This window comes from Polistes dominula, unplaced genomic scaffold (genome assembly GCF_049000335.1).
Source record: "Polistes dominula isolate Pdom_NZ unplaced genomic scaffold, Pdom_raw_medaka contig_28, whole genome shotgun sequence".
Classification (NCBI taxonomy): domain Eukaryota; kingdom Metazoa; phylum Arthropoda; class Insecta; order Hymenoptera; family Vespidae; genus Polistes; species Polistes dominula.
The window spans coordinates 3,683,500-3,701,583 of NW_028300879.1; the positions used below are offsets into that span (position 1 = coordinate 3,683,500).

General features: G+C 30.7%; 1 protein-coding gene across 3 annotated transcripts in view; it reads left to right on the forward strand.

Annotated features, from left to right (window-relative positions):
* neur (E3 ubiquitin-protein ligase neur) overlaps positions 1–17,309 on the forward strand; it is a 93,005-nt gene extending 75,696 nt beyond the window's left edge. For all 3 annotated transcript variants that reach the window (XM_015328686.2, XM_015328683.2, XM_015328685.2), the window contains exons 2-4: positions 10,117–10,283; positions 12,962–13,530; positions 13,789–17,309. In XM_015328686.2, coding sequence (XP_015184172.2) covers positions 10,117–10,283; positions 12,962–13,530; positions 13,789–14,902 — 1,850 coding nt within the window. In that variant the 3' untranslated portion in view covers positions 14,903–17,309. The remainder of the gene's footprint in view (positions 1–10,116; positions 10,284–12,961; positions 13,531–13,788) is intronic.
* Positions 17,310–18,084: the final 775 nt, after the last annotated feature.

An 18,084-nucleotide genomic window follows, 5' to 3' on the forward strand; every position in this document is an offset into this window, starting at 1 on the left:
GCGCCGGTTCACGAGCCGTGTCGACGGAAGAAAATTACTCCTGACTTCCCTGCAGCTAAAGAGAACTTTAACAGTATCTCGAAAGTCAGCAGTAACAGCAACAGCAGCATCAGGCTCTTTTAGCTTGGGGTCGAAGGACAAGGTACTTGAAATTAGAAAGAAGAAGAAGAAGATGAAAACGACGAGATTGAGGAGGAGGAGGAGGATGGGAAAGGGTGTGGTGGGGAGTAAGGAGTGTTGTTAGAAATAGGGCAATGTTTTCACGCTGAGTTATTTAAGTAGATTGTTGTTTTTTATTTTTAATTGACAGTATAATTTAATCCTAAACTTACTACATACATATATATGCTATGTATGGTCAAAGGTGATAAACAAGTCCCGTAATTTGTTGTTAGGAATGCGTTATATATATATATATATATATATATATATATATATATATATATATATATATATATATCAAATTTATATAATATTTATTAATATTTAAATATATATTAACGTTTATTATTTAATTTTATTAGGGTAAATAAAAGGTTCGTGCGTTATTTTATTTTTATTATTAATATTAACAAAATATATTTTACAAGAACAATTTATTATGCAAATTTAAAGTAAAATTTTGACACAATAAACGCAGAAACTTTTGGTATGTTAACCCTAATAAATAAAATTTAAAAAAATATTAAAATAATTAAAATAAAAAAATATATAAAATAGATATATATATGTTTTCTTTTGTTTCTATTTTAAATTAGTCATTTGACCACCCTAACAGTAGGAATTACTAAGTGTCTATAGGGTTTAGCATAAAATAAATATTTCGATTGATCAATGCAAATTCGTTAATAATTAATACGAGTAATTTAATACCTTTATTCGACGTTAAATAATGATTAGAAAGTGAATTCGGTTTCTAATCGACGAACCGTTGAAATCATTCTTCTCTCATCTATCATTTTTATTTTTTTTTTACCTGTTCCAATATATATATATATTCTATTTTCAGGTAGAAGGATTGAGAGTGAATCGTTTCATTCGTTTATAACGTAAGAAGAGATTAAAAGTTGAAACGTTTCGTAAAGGGCGGAAGGGAGGAGGAGGAGGAGGGGTGTTGGGGAATATACAGGTCGTCGATCGAGTTCTCTTCCCTTCTCTCCCTCTCTCACCTCTCTTTCTCTCTTTGTCTTTCTCTCTTTCTCCTATAAAGCTCGGTCAAGGCTCCGTTTATTTACATCATGGCAAAGTGCAGTACGTTCACATCGGGCGTGCATTGTCCTATTTGAAACGCTTTCACTTGGTCATACTACTATGAAAAGAAGAAGAAGAAGAAGAAGAAGAGTCAGAAAAAGAGTGAGAGAAAGAGAAAGAGAAAAAGTATTGATAAATTTATCAAAATTAAATTTTAATCTAATTTTTGCTTTTTTAAATGAACCCGTTTGAGTGCTCTGAATACTTTTAACTAAAATGGTTTCTAAGAACGGAATAATTTATTATTAACCAAATTCTAATAATAAATTATATTTAATAATTAAAGTTTTTGTTTTTATATAAATATAATTTAATTAATTAATATAAACATTACATTATTTTACATTAATATGTTAATATTAACAAACACGTATATGCGTCGGTAGACCACTCTGATAATATCTACCAAATGCATATATGCGTCCATAGCACTTTCAAGGGTTAAATAACACATTTTCTATAAGTTAATTAAAATATTATTTTAAAAATATTTTCACGGATAACAAATGTTGATAAAAAAAGTTGTCTCAAGATTTAATCTTTAACACCAACACCAAGATCTAGTAGAAAATATAATTCAGTACCTATTATTTGATCTTGAAATATCCCAAGGCATCATTTACCAGTTAGTGCCCGGTTAAATCATCTCGGCATTATTCATCAGAAAACTTTTGCGGGGATATATTCGCGGCTCGGCTCTTTAAAGACCCCAAGAAAAGAGTAAGAGGGAAAGAAAAAGAGATAGAGAAAGACAGAGAGCGAGTGACTCAAAGAGAAACAGATAGAAAGAGAGTGAGAGAGAGAGAGAGAGAGAGAGAGAGAGAGAAAGATGTACACTTCCGTGCGAATGTGTGTCAAGAGTTTCCCACGAGATGTACAGCCAGCGAATGGCAACACAACACACATAAGCGCGGGCATAGACCAATTACTATAGCACTCTATACTTATTGACTCCAACGGATTTACATGTACGATCGATTGAAACCTACGACACTGTATATATGTATGTATGTATGTATTGCGTTCTTGTATCACCGATCACAGAACCACCAACACCCCACTCTTCTACCTGTTCGTTCCCTTGTACCTCCTCATCACCCAACCTCCTCCTCCTCCTCCTCCTCCACCTCCCACTAGTTATGTATCGTTTCTAAGCATTTCTTAACGAGTCCTCGAGCAGACATCGAAAGTCAACATGTTTTCGCACTTTTTACATCGATTCCTATCAGGATAGTTTTGCAAATGAGTAAAGTATGCGTGTAGTAGTTGTAACTTTCAGTAAAGACACGATGTTGATGATTATGATGATGATAATGATGATAGTGGTTGGGCTATTTAGATCGAAATCAGTGATCGATCATTGATGTAATGTTTCTTTCTTTCTTCTTTTTTTTTTTTTGAGAAGGGGAGATTTTCTAATCAATTAATCTTCTGTAAGAGTAAGGTAGTTTCATTCGAGCGTAATTTTACGATCGATCGATTTTAAAAGTAGATATATATATATATATATATATATATATATATATTATATTTTCAAGGATGTTATTATTCTTTACAAGAAAGATCGATAGAATTCTCTCACAGGTTTTTCTTTGTGTGTATGTCGGAGAATAAGCAACCGGTTTTTCGAATTCTCAACTCAATTTCATCGGTAACGTTAAGCAAGTCTTTAAAAATGAAACTTTATATCCTTGTGAAGGATAATATCGTAATACCTTCAGACGGGATCAAAGAAAATGAAATGAAATATAAAATCAAATAAAAGAATGATCAACAAATATTATAAACGTGGTGAGAAGAAATCTGTGTTTTGCTAACCATAAGTAGCAAACAACAACACACCACTTACCACACTTATATACTTACATGTATATATTTATATATATATATATATATATGTATATAAAATACAATACATTCTACTCTTTCGCGTCACGGTTAGGATCGTGGGCTCGTTGAGTAAGTCAACGCTGTAATTATGGTAATTTAGTTTTCGCGAAGACAGTATTTATCTTTAATGATGGTTATACCTACGCGTCGCAAGGTAATTCGTTCAAACCTCACCTTTTTACTTCCGTAAAACCTTTTCTTTTTTTCCCCTTTTTTTTCCTTTTTTTTTTTTTTTACCGATCCTCTAATCTTGATATTATCATCGATCATTTTATCGATAGATCTTATCATAAATTATATGTCACATTTTAATACTTTAATTGTTTTCCCCTTTAAATTATATATAATTCTATATACGTATATACAATTTTAATTTTTTTTTTTATGGGAGAGGAAGGGGGTGAATAATTACTTAAATGTGTTTGTAATGTTTTTCTTCTTTTTATTTTCTCACTTTTTTTTTTTTATAGAACACACACTTTGTTTTATTCTCACGTTTATTTCATTCTGATAAAGTAGTCATGGTTGCTTTTTTTTTATTTTTTATTTTTTTTGGAATTAATATAAGCACATGGGGTTCTTTGTTTTTTCGAATAAAGTTCTATTTAATTAACCACGTCCACGTTGTTTAACTATAATGATCGGCCAGAAAATAATTTTAATAATCCAACGTGATTAACACGTTGATACAACACACTCCTAATATAATATAAATATTTTTATAATAAAAAGTAAATTACAAAATTAATTTTTCTAACTTTTTTTAATGAACTTAACTTACACAGAGATATGAACGAGAAAGAGAGAGAGAGAGAGAGAGAGAGAGAGAGAGAGAGAAAAAGAATGAAATTTAAAATATTTGAAAGTTTCCTCCATGAATTTTCTTTCTCTCTCTTTTTTTTTTTTTTTTTTTTTAATTAACCTCAATAAAGATTTTCTCCTAGAATATCGTTAGATGAAATTATAAGTTATTGTTGTTGTTAATAATAATAATAATCATAATCAATGCTAACGTTATAATGAATTAATTGCAATAAAAGTATTAAAAAAAAGGGTAAAAAAAAAATGATTTTAAAACAATGCGTAAAATAGAAGAACCACATGGGTTCGTAACCTATTAATGATCATACGTGATCAAAGTGATCGAAGGATCGATGATAGTTGCTAAGGTCAAAAGGCCGGATTTACGATGATCGACGACGATCCATGATGACCTCAGTGTAATAGTCGGGAGTGCCTTCTTCTTACTGTTCCGTACGTGCATTCGTACTTTGATCATCGTAAAATCAATCCCCCTTTAGTCCCCCTAAACCACCAGACCCCCTATGTTTCATAAGTTTGCCAAAGATTTTTCTTATGGTGTTTACAATTTCTTCGGAAGCTTCGTCATAGATAAAAACAAACAAACAAATAAAATAAAATTATTTTATATTTAATTTTACATTTTTATATTTAAATTCATTATGTATATATATACTGTGTGTAGTAGTAGTAGTCGTTGTTGTTGTATATTAGTATATATATATAATTTTATATTATTAATTATACTGTATTTATATATTATACAGTATTTATAAATTAATTATGTTATTATATATAGTGGGTGTAGTAGTAGTAGTAGTTGTTGTATATTAGTATATATATAATTTTATATTATTAATAATATATTGATATTATTAATTATACTGTTGAAAAATTATGTTGTTTATGTTATTAAAATTTTGTATTATATACTTTTAATTAATTATTTTTGTAAATATTTAAAAATTCTTATTTTTGTCTCCACTAATTAATGAAAGAATTTTAAATAGGAATATAACGTTATACAATTAAACGAAATTGAAACTTTCGTGTGATATCGTTTAATCTCAAAAAAAAAAAAAAAAAAAAAAAAGAAAAGAAAAGAGAAATGAGTAAAATAACACACTCGAGAGAAAAGATTTTTCTTATAGTTAAATATAACACACGAGACACGTGTAGAGAAAGAGAGAGAGAGAAAGAGAGAGAGTTCTGTTAACGCAATCATGGTAAAACTAAGAGACAGTGGCACAAATGTTACTAACCATAAGCGTGGGAATCTTATAAAGTATTATACCGTGACTCCATTTGCCCCTGACGATATTACCCACTTTAGTTCTACTCTATGAAGAAAAGTTTGTTGTTTCTTTTTCTTAGACAACACAACAACGGTGTAAAATAGACAAGAAAAGAGAAAAATAATACGGAATAAAACGTTTAGTATCGCACGAATCGTGTTCCGTTCGATAAACGGAATCCATAATTTGTTCAGGGAATATTAATTTATATATATATATAAATGTGTTGATGTTTAACACTAGGAACTACCACACCAGTCATTTTGACTGGTTGGTCTTTGACTTGATTTGGTATCAAGAATATTTTCATACCAAATATTCTTCATTATTGTTAATATTATAATTGTTATTATATAGCTTGTAAGATCTCAGAATATGGAGTTTCTTTTGTAAAATAATAATAAAAAAAGGTCAATAAATATAAAAATATTCAACTTTTACATCTTTTTAAAGACCATTAGTCATTCTGACTAGTTTTGGTAAAGACAGCTACGTCTCAACTGTTGGTAGTTCTAGTGTTAATACTTCAATGAAATATACGTAAATATTCTTTCCCCACTTTACCCATTTATTCATTAAAACAATGTTTGTAAATTTTTATAAAAAATTAGTTAACAAAACATTCATAAATCAATAATAGTGTTAATCTTGATAAGATAGAAACAACTGGTTTTACGATAAACGATTATATTCGATATCGAATACCAATGACATTCCACATGTGCAATTCCATTCCATTGGCATGTTAGTAAACGGATATTCTCTCGTTTTTAATCGACGAATAGAAAAGATATTTGTAGATCAAAACAAGTTTAAAAAGAAGTCTCACATATAACAATCTACCAATGGCGCTAGCCACGTAATAAGATAGTTCGAGTTTCGTATTAAGTAATAATAATAATAATAATGATAATGATAATGATAATAAAGTCATGAAACATTCCAACGTGTCAGCAGAATTCATTACGATCGAGTTTAACCACTCGAGGTGTTCATTTACCTTTTATATATATATATCTTCTCTTTCGTGACTCTCTTCTTTATCTCGTTTTCCTCTTACCGCACCTCCCACCCCTCTAACCAACCCTCTTCCCCCAGATCTTTACACCATTCAGACGTGAGAAAAGAAGAGTCGAATTTTTACCACGGAAAGATGAAGTCTTTTTTAACCAATCATTTAATCTTTTTATTCTTATTCTTATTCTTTCTTACAATATTGATCTTACAATTAGACCGGAAACGATTGAAGGAAAATGTTACTTGTTCACGAAAAGATAATTGCAATTTTTCAATGAAAGAACACAATGAAGAGTTTATTTACAAAACTAGTATTAATAATTTTCATTATATATAAATCAATAGAGAGTAATGTTTTTGTTGTTGTTGTTGTTGTATAAATTTGAGAAATTTCAATTTACTTTTTTCAATCTTTTAACACGAAGGTGTAAATACACAAAGAATAAAATAAAAATAAATGGAATGAGAAAGAGAGAAAGAATTGAAGATTGTTTTACAAAATAATACGAGACAAAGAATAAGAAAATGTGTAAATTGAAAAATTACAATCATTTCAGAACTGGTTGTTATTATTATATATAGCAGAGTATCCAAGTACCTTACCTGGGACCGTGAGAAAAACTAATCGTCCACTTATTTTTACCGTAGATCTATAAGATCTCGAAAATTAGATACGATCGATACCTTTAATAAAGAAACAGAAAGAGACAAGTAAGATCTTGGTTTCAGTTCGTTAACGGATTAATCACTCGAATTAATGTACCAAGTTCTACTGAAATTTCTCTTGGTTTCTCGGTTATCGTTTCGCAATATTATTCTTATACCTATTCGTGTTTTTCCTTTTTTTTTTTTTTTTATTCATTCAATGATTAGCAACATAGTTGAGAAATTCGCGTAAACAATTTTTATTTAATTGAACTGTCTTGTTTTTTTTTTTTTTTTTAACATTTTTATACTTCGTGATGAGATGATGAATTAATTATTGAAATGATTATTATTTTCCAATAATTCGCATATATATTTTAAAAGGACGATGATTCTTATGGGGGAAAAAAAGAGTTCGATACGTGTAACGATTGATTGTACCGTTAGAAAGTGTGTTTTGTATGGGGCCGACTTATTAGGCATTAGAAACACATAGAAAACACGCGTCGCGTGTTCCAACACATCTTGCCAATCAGAAAAGAAGCTTTTTGTTCCTTTTTTTCTCTCTTTTTATTTTTATTTTTTTTTTTATTTCTTTTGTCATGTTACCACCTACGTGACTGGTTGTTTCTAACGAACTACCGGATATACACTATATGTTCTTTATTTTTTTTTTTTTTGCAATTTCTAAATTTTTATTTTTTTATTTATTTTTCTTAATGATACAAATTAATAGGATCAAAATTTTTTTTAGTATTATAATTGACATTTAAAAGAAAAAAAAACAGAAATTATTTCATTTAAAGTATAATTGCAATTTTGTTCTTGTTTCCGTTACTTATTATTAGATAAAAAATAATCTAACAGCCTAACGTAATTTTTTGAAATTATAACCTTACTTTTACTGATTTCTTAGAACCAGAACCAATCATCTATTTTGCAATAAATGCAACATATTTTGGTAAACGTATACATCTTATAAAAACAAAATTTAAACAGCTGTACTTAAGGAAGCCAAGATACTTGTCAGCTTATTTTTTTTTTTTGTCAATGAATTTTTTAATGAACGGAAGTTTAAGAAACCTAATAAAAATCGCGACTATAGTTTCCTTCCTTCTTAAATTCTCATACGTTATTGTATACCTCTCGAATAGCTGATAGCAATGTTTAAAAGTGTTAGTGATAGTAGTAGTGGTGGTAATAGTAGTGGGGGTTGATGGTGGTGGTTTTCGATACATCCGCCTTTCCTTCGAAAACTGGTAGAGAAGCGGAGAAAGCGTATCATTTTGGGCCCGTTATGCCAAAGGGAGGAAGAGGGGAACAACTCTTTCGGTCTTGAACGCGTTTCCGCTACGAAACGTGCGGTTTCCGGTGCGCAGTGCGCACCTATAACGACATCGACTAACAACACAACACACCTTTACTCTTTCCTGCAAAATCGATATAACTTTCCGTCAGTGAGTAGTTGACTCTCGATCGGATCGGACCAGTCGTCTTTATGAACACTATCCTCTTAACTATACTAATCGTTTCATATTACATATCGTTATCTGAGTATAATAAGTTTCCTTGAATAAGAACAACTAAAAATTGAGTTTAAAGAAAATAATCACACAACTTATCAACAAAAATTAAAAATAAATATCCTAATAAGGATTGACATTTATTTTATTTATTATTATTAAAGTGAACTAAAACAAATACCGAGTGTGTAGAAAAAAATAAGTGATTTTACAAATCTAAGATAATCGAACTTCAATCATCGTATTTTTTTGCTATTGTTGCTACTACCATCAACGTTGTTGAAACTCTAACCCCCTACCCTTCTCTGCCACCCCCTATATCCTTTCCTTTCCTATCTATATTATCAGTCTCAATAAACCAATTGAAATTCGTGACAATAATACACGTGAATACTTGGAATAATCGATCAGAAAAAAAAAACATTAATCCGATAACAGCTGACGCATTCCAAGGATATTATTCCGATCGATAGATCGATATATTGATATCAATCAATCAGAACGTCTCACCACAAATGCTTCGGTATGAATCAATTGTTGGATTCTCACCGAGTATATTATCCTCGGAACGTTCCAACGTTCTAGATCATCACCACCATCGAAACCATCATCACCACCACAGAGTTAAAGTTATGAAATACCGAAGGGCCAATGTACTACTGGGGGTTGCTTCGAAAAAAGGTTCGCGGTGTTTTGCATCAGAGTTAACAATTTTTCTTTCTGTTAGATTACTTCTTTTTCTAGTTTTCTTATTGTCAGATGGCTCGAACTTTTCTTTGTTCTCGAAGTAGCCCGACGTCTCGAAAAGTATTTCCCGATGAGATGGAAGTCAATATTCGAGCTTTTTCTTTGTACAAAGGGAACATAAAAAAATAATAAAGAAATATATATATATGATAGGATTGTTCTTTTGATGTCAAAAGATGTATATCTCAATTTGTTTATTATGTTAATCTATTTTACTTAATTTGATTAATTATATTTTATTTATTTTATTTTATTTTACTTTATTATATTTATATATTTTATTTAATTTAATTTATTTTAATTTAATTTAATATTATTTTACTTATTCGTATTTATATTCGTTAGATATACATTTGGTATAAACATACATTTATATTTATATACATTTCAAATAACGTTGTTATTTATACAAAACAAAAAAAATGTAACAAAAATTTTCTTATATACTCTTTAGATATTATTAAAATAATGGGAAATAAACAAATATTTATTTTCTTATTTACTATTTATAATTTAAACTATAAACTAGTTATATATATATTCAAACATACTACTGACCTAAATAAGACGTTTTCGATAAACAGGTTAATTTAACCTGTCAACGTTTTAAATATGACAAATTTTAACAATTATACGAAAAATATTATTTCTTTTTTTTTCATAACTATAAATCAACGATTGAATATATTTTTGTTTCTTTATTCTCGAAAAAAAAATACTTGGAATTAGAGAAATCGATGTGAATTTCCTTTAAGGAAATAATCAATTTCGATGAATTCAAAGTAGTTGTCCTTGAAAGTTATGAAGCAATAATTTCCTCATCGTGTTTTCTCTTACTTCGTATATCTATATATATATTTCTTATGATCTTCGTGTAAAAATAAGAATCAGTTAAAATTATACGTAACGAAATAATTAATTTGTTCAATGGTTTGATTCTGTTACAGCACCCAGATCGTCAAGTGCAGGTACCAACAATCTACCACCTTTGACCTTCCATCAGGTGCACGGTGATAATATTCTACTTTGTAATGGCGGAACTATTGCAAGGAGGCACGAAAGTTTTTGCAAAGGAGTCACATTTAGTGCAAGACCAGTCCGAGTCGGTGAAAAGGTGAGAATCATGATGCAATCAATTATTTCTCGAGAATTACGTAAGATTTTTTTTCTTTTTCTATCCTAAAACAATAAAATAAGGTTCAACGAACTATCTCAATTACAAACAACAACAAAAGGATATCAATATACGATAAACTTTCGTTCCCTTTTTTCAAATCACTTCCATTCTAAAGAAATTTTCACTTCAAAAGGAAAAAAAAAAAGAAAAGAAATATTTAATTTGTCAAAGGTGATAAATAATTAATTTGCAAATTCTCCATTTTGTAAAAACAAGTTTCGCATAACTTCGTTGCGTTGTACTTCATTCCCTTGTTTTTTTTTTTTTTTTTTTTTTTTTTTAATCTTGTTGTGGATCGTGAGAAATAGGTGACTTTAGTTTCACTCGATAAAACGAGTACATTTACATTCTCCATTTATTTTTTCTTTTCTTTTCTTTTCTTTTTTTTTTTTTTTTGCGTGTTTCCGACCCTGAGGACACTACAACTATTTTACGTGGGTTGATCGTGTTTAGTCGTTGATCTAACACAACCGACCATCGTCTTATGGCTTATTCAAACTAATTCATCCATTTAGAAAATAGTAATAATTATACCCCTACGCATTTTGATTATATAAAATACATACGCGCGTGTATGTGTATGTGTATGTGTGTTTTTGTAAGTGGCGCCGATCTATCTACCGTTCTACTATTTCTTTCTCTATTTCTGTATATTTCTTGTTCTATCATTTTCTACTACGAATGTTTTTCTTCTAACTCTTCGAAAGTGATTGGCATAGCGTAGGCGAATAGGTCGAAGGTTTTTACGTGTGCTATCCAACTGATTTCACCGAATGGTTGTCTCTCATTTATCGATTTTTTCTTTGCTAACTAATTTCTTGTATAAAATCGCGTAGAAATTTAAAATTATTAACGCGATCTATGTGTTTTCATATTCTCTAAAATCATTATATTATAATACATATTTTTAAATAGGAATATTATTCTATTCTAGAAAATAATTTTGCCTTTTGTTTATTAAGTTTTAATAAAAATAAAATACTAAGAATGTTTTTGAAAAATTTAATTATACAAATTCTAAATTAAAATACCACCTTTCCTTAATACTTATTACTTATTATTTATTATTCTCATTTATTATTTTATTTTTATTATTATTTTATTATTTACTTTATTATTATTATTATTATTATTATTATTATTATTATTATTATTATTATTATTATTTATTATCCTTAATATTTATTACTTATTATTTATTATTAAAATAAAAAAAAACTATTAATATTTTTAAAAAATTTCATTTTCCAAATTCTAAACTAAAATACCACCCTTCCTTAATACTTATTACTTATTATTTATTATTAAAATAAAAAAAAAAACTATTAATATTCTAAAAAAATTTCATTTTCCAAATTCTAAACTAAAATACCACCCTTCCTTAATAATTATTACAATTCTTAAATAATTTAAGTTTAATTAAAGTTTTCATTACAAAACATCAAAGTATAAACTAAACAAGTATTTCTGCAAAAATTTCATTTTTCAAATTCTATATTAAAATACCACCCTTCCTTAATACTTATTACAATTCTTAAATAATTAATTTTAATTACAAGACATCAAAGTATAAATTAAAAAACAAAATGAAATAATAAGGGTGGAATTTAAATGAAAATAATATAATATAAAAATCGACATTTCATATGCATAGTATTATCGTAATAATCTTTTCTATGGTGTTAATTGTACATTTCTTATTATTAAAAGAAAGAAAGAAAAAATAATGTTCGTATAAATTTTCTTACAGTTGTAGTACTACAGTCTGTACAGTTTGCACGAAAAGATACATATTAAAAAAAAAAAAAAAAAAAAAAATACCAGTTTATGAAATAATGAGAATCGACTTGTCCGGTGGCCAAGGATACAACTTATTTTTTATTCACTTCGTAGTAAATCACAAGGAGGAGGTGATGGAGGAGATGGAGGAGGTGGTACGATAGGCGCGATAATTTCTTCGCAATTAGATGCATCACGGAAGCGTGTCAGTTTAAAACTCTTATCCTCGTGGGATCTTTAACTGGTTGATGGTAGTAGTAGTGCTACTGAATATAATAAGCGATTTCAAGCTTAACGTTGAAATTAGTTAATATTAATTAATACAGCTACGCGTCGTTGTAAAGAAAAATCTTCGAAACAGAAAGAGAGAGAGAGAGAGAGGGAAAGAGAGAAAATCACCTTCTCGTCTGGTAGATAACATTTTATTAATTACCGAAACGCGATAGTAGGAAACTATGAAAGCGAGGTAATATAACACTAAAATAACTTTTCTCTCGCATTGTTGTTGTTTCTAATTTATTGCATGTTTTTACCATAAAAATTTCTTTGTCGAGAAATGATGTTGATGATGATGATGATGATGATGATGATGATCGATCGGTGTTGTTAAATTAATTAACAACAAAATTCACGGTGACTTATTTCAAATATCTTATTAGTTATCTGTTGGTAATTCATGTTAGGTTATTAAAAAATATACTTAGTACATTATCACCTTTTGCTTATAAAGGTAAATAAGATGAAACAAACAAAAGTGAACTTCTTATCATTTTATCTTTAAACAAAAAATGTATTATATTAAAAGAATTGTATATATTATGAAATTGTGTTTTTAGGTATGCGTGAAGTTCTTGGAAATCTCGGATAATTGGAGTGGTGTAATACGTTTCGGATTTACCAGCAACGATCCTATAAATTTAAGAAGTGGTCTACCAAGGTACGCTTGTCCCGACCTAACGAACAAACCTGGCTATTGGGCTAAGGCATTAGCCGAGAGGTTCGCTGAACCGGACACTGTTCTATTTTATTACGTTACATCCGCCGGAGACGTTCACTTCGGTGTCAATGGGGAAGAAAAAGGTTTATTCTTTACTGGCGTAGAAACTCGTAGTCCATTGTGGGCTATCATTGACGTATATGGGAACAGCACTGCCATCGAATTCGTCGATCCAAATCGACAACATTTTAATAATATCAGACGAGGTGCGGAACATAGTAACGAGGATAATGCACAGCACAGCAGGCACTCGGCGATGGACGATGCTAGCAATGCTGGTAGGGACGTCGAAAGAATCATCGTTCCGTCCATGCAAAGCATGTCGATCCATCATGAGCCTGACGTTGAACTACCTGGACTCAGGTTTCAACCATCCGGTGTCATCTTCACCCCGTTACCCTTCCACCAGTAAGTAGAAAAAATATTTAATCGTCCCAACGATCAATTTTATGTTAGAGAGAGAGAGAGAGAGATCCCAAAGTGTTTTTTTTTCTTTTTATCAAAAAAAGACACGTCTCAAAATCAAACACAATAATATTATACGTCTTTCATTCTCTCACTCTCTATTCTACTATACTATAATAATACCACCTCCCTCCTCCTCTGTGTTCGTCACTGAAGCGCACGCTAACCACTTCCTCGTCTTTCTTCATTTTATTTTTGCAGTACCCGCGGCAGGAACATCCGTTTCAGCAACCAACAGTGCGTGGCAACGCGCACCGACACGGAATTCTGTCACGGCTACGCCTTCACAGGACGACCATTGCTACTAGGCGAACGATTGGTCGTGCAAATCCTAGCGACGGAACCGATGTACGTCGGAGCACTCGCCTTGGGTTTGACCTCTTGCGATCCAGCTCGATTAACAGCCGAAGATTTACCAGACGATAGCGATCTTTTGTTGGATCGTCCAGAATATTGGGTAGTTTCTAAGGATGTAGCATCGAGTCCGCAACCTGGCGATGAAATTGCCTTTACCGTAACTCATTATGGGGAAGTTCAAATGAGCAAGAACGGTAGTCCACCAAACGTAGTCATGCACGTAGATCAAAGTCTCCAACTTTGGGCATTCGTAGATGTTTATGGTAGCACGCAGCGCGTAAGAATGCTCGCGAGTAGACCCACATCTCCGCCAAGGCAACGTCAAAGCAATCCTTCTCCAGCTACGATACTTCAGCAACAACAACAACAACAGCAACAACATTCTAATCATAGTAACGCAGCCACAGAACTTTCGAGATTTTCCGAAATGGTTCAGTTCAAGCCAACCGTTGGTGGTGGAACGGTACTAGTCGTGAATCTCCCACCTCAAGGTGGTTATCCAGCACCACCACCACCTACTCCCCAACCAATCTACGCATCAGCCGCACACAGAAACCCACCAGCAACGGTGTCACATTTACCAGCTTCTTCGGCAGCAGCACCTGTACCTCATCCTGGATCTTCCAGACAATCGTCACCACCGCTCACCGGTACTATGACCAGCACAGGTTCCTCGACTTACGTCGATCCTGTGACTTATCAAAGTCTCGACGGTACTCTCACATCTCAAGCATCCTCTCATCTTCAACAATGGAGCGAAGGTCTTCAACCAACGCCAGGTCAACCAAGCGAGTGTTCCATTTGCTACGAGAGGAGTATCGACAGTGTCCTATACATGTGCGGCCACATGTGCATGTGTTATCCTTGCGCTATTCAACAGTGGCGTGGCAAAGGTGGCGGTCATTGTCCACTATGTCGTGCACCCATCAAGGATGTTATTCGTATTTATAGGTCCTGAACGCCGGCACCACGTCGATGTCGTGCTAAAGACAGGTCCAGAAACTGAAATGGCAAGCTACGGCTACGGACACGACGATGATTATTCGCATCTCGCGGTTGTTCTCGTCTTGATTGAGATCAGGGATTTGGCCACCGTTGATCTTGGAAGATGATGATGATGATCTTCCTCTTCCGTGATCGGCATTAAAAGCGTGGTCTTCTTTTACGTCTTTTCCTACTGCCGATAGTGTGCGTACTACTACTACTACTACTACTATTACTACTACTACAACTACTACTACTACTATTACTACTATTACTATTACTACTACTACACAACTACAACTACTACTTTGATTTTATCTCGATTGCATTGGGACTAAAGAAAGAGAGAGAGAAAGAAAGTGAAAAACAAAGATAGAAAGAGGATTTATTATAAAAATAGAAAGATTGTTCCGAAATGCTAATTATGACAAATAAAAAACCTTAAAACAAATGAGAAATATATGAGAAAATTTCAAATATCGGTATATAAAAAAAAAAATATATCCAATATTAATAAAAAGAAAAAACGTCAAACACATAGAAGACGTGTGTGTGTGCGTGTGTGTGTTGACGCTTCTCATTCCTGTCAAAACTAAAGAAATAATGTGTGCTTCCACATAAAACGCGATCACTGCCGTCGTCATTATCGAATCAACGAGGCGAGAACGCGAGATTAATTATGATGCTGCTGCTCTCCTGCTGCTTTTTTTCTTCTTTTTCTATTAAAAGAAAAAAAGAAAAACATTATAAAGAATTAATAAATACACGCGGAGAAAAGAGAAAGAGAGAGAGAGAGAGAGAGAGATTTCTTCTGTGACTTATGTGAATTATATTCTTTCTTCCTTGTTGTGTGTCAACAACGTGTTAAATTCAATTCGTATCGAAAATTATTCTCTTTCTCCGCGGTGATAATATCGGTAAACACTCTTATAGCAGAATTTGTTAAAGTGCGAACACAAAGTATATGCGTTTTGCTTGTATCTTGGAACTTAAAATGGAAAATGATAAAAGTAAAAGAGGGAAATATAAAGCGAGAATGATGTTTCTCCATATTAGTGTCTACTTTTAAAGTTATTTAGCGAATGTCATTAGTTGTATACCGCTGATTATTAATTATTATTAAGTGTATAATTATTAGTTATTATTATTAGTTATTATTATTATTATTATTATTTTTATTATTATTATTATTAGAGATAATGTACGTACGTCACTATTCATTCTATCGCTAATTACCACTGCTATTATTTCTATTCTTCTGTTATATAAACGTTATTTGTACTTTTTCTTATTCAACCATCTTTATGGATCATCGATATATCTATAATATCCTTGCTTTGATCTTCTTAGCGATCTATAGTTTTTTTTTTTTCTATCGTGGCTGTCATTAGGATCGTCATAGATGTAAACGTTGGTCAACGTTTATCATCATGACGTTGTAGTAGTTCTTTATTGTTCTTTTTTTTTATTTTTTTATTTTTTGGTTTCATTTACATATATATATATATATATTCATCGTCAGTGTTTTATTTTACGTGTCGAAACTAACGGGGGTTATTACACCTTCTCACATTGAACGATGAATCTGATTTAAAGATCTGATTTAAAGATCTGATTTAAAGATCTGATTTAAAGATCTGATTTAAAGATCTGATTTAAAAAAACGAATATCATAAAAATAAATATTAAAAAGTGAAAAGGTAAAACACAGGTGTACTCTCAAAAGATTCGACACGTTTTTTCGTACACGTCCTTAATAATTTTTTTTTTTTTTTTTTTTAATTGTTTCCCCATTTTTATCATGGTCATTACGATAGATCAACCAAAGAGACATCCAACGTGCTCGACGTCATCCCCTATTATTATTATTATTATTATTATTAATATTATTATTATTATTTTATTGTATTACTAATGATTACTTTTTACTTTCTTTTCTTTTTTTTTTTGTTTTCTTCTGAAACGATAAAAAAAACAACAGCAACATATTCAGTATACTCCAAAGGGACAACTCAATTTAATTCGCTTGTTTCCTTTTTTTTTTTTTTATTTCTATCATGTGAATCCATCATTCGTTTAAATTGTCTCTTGAGAATTTCAATTCTCCAATTCCTCTTTCTGTCTTTCTCTTTCTTTCTTTATTTCTGTCAGTCTTTCTCTCTTTTTCTCGTGGAATAAAAATAATCGATCAAATTTCTCGTAAAAGTCATTCGATTATTTCCTTTTCCAATTTTTAAGAATATCTGTGAATTAATTTATAATAATGTACGAAACAGAATTATTGTACGATCATGATGTGAAAAGAAAGAAGACAGTAAAGATAAATGATGATGAAAAATAAAATAAACTAAACTATGAAATAAAATAAAATAAAATAAAATTACGACGGAAGTTGAAACGATCGTTGTGAATATTAAAAAAAAAAATAATAATAAATAAAATAAAATAAAAAAATAAAAAATATAAACAAAAATGAATTCGATTCAAGTTCCGTCGTGTCACGTGTAACGACGTATCCCCATGATGTAAAAGATCAATTTATTTTCATATATATAATCTCGGGATTAGGGGGAAGCGTTCGGGAACTGACGATGACGATTAACGATAACGATAACGATAATGATTAAAATAACAATGATTATGATGATAATTATGATAATGATGATGATGATGATGACGATGAAGATGATGATAATGATGATTATAATGATAATGATGAATTGTGAAGATGAAGAGATGATAATGATGATTATGATGATGTTTATGATGATTATGATAAAAAAAAAAAATAGAAAAAAATGCCAGTGTGTTATCATTTTTGTTTTCTTAACCGGTCTTAAATGGACCCAGCCAGATGAATGATTATACGAAAAAAAAAATAATAACTAATTTTAGCGAAATAAAACGAGCATTTTCGAGGCCGTGCCTTAAAAACAAACCTAAGCTCGTGCTCATTAAAAAAAAAAAAAGAAACTTATTTCCTTTTCTTTATTATTTTCTTTTCTTTTTTTCTATTTCTTTTTGGGTATTCAATATATATATATATTATATATTTACTGACACACAACAAACACACATACTTACACACACATTATAAGAGCAGAATAAAAGAAATTTTTTTTCAAATTTTGTTACTAGTTTCAATCTGCGACTTGA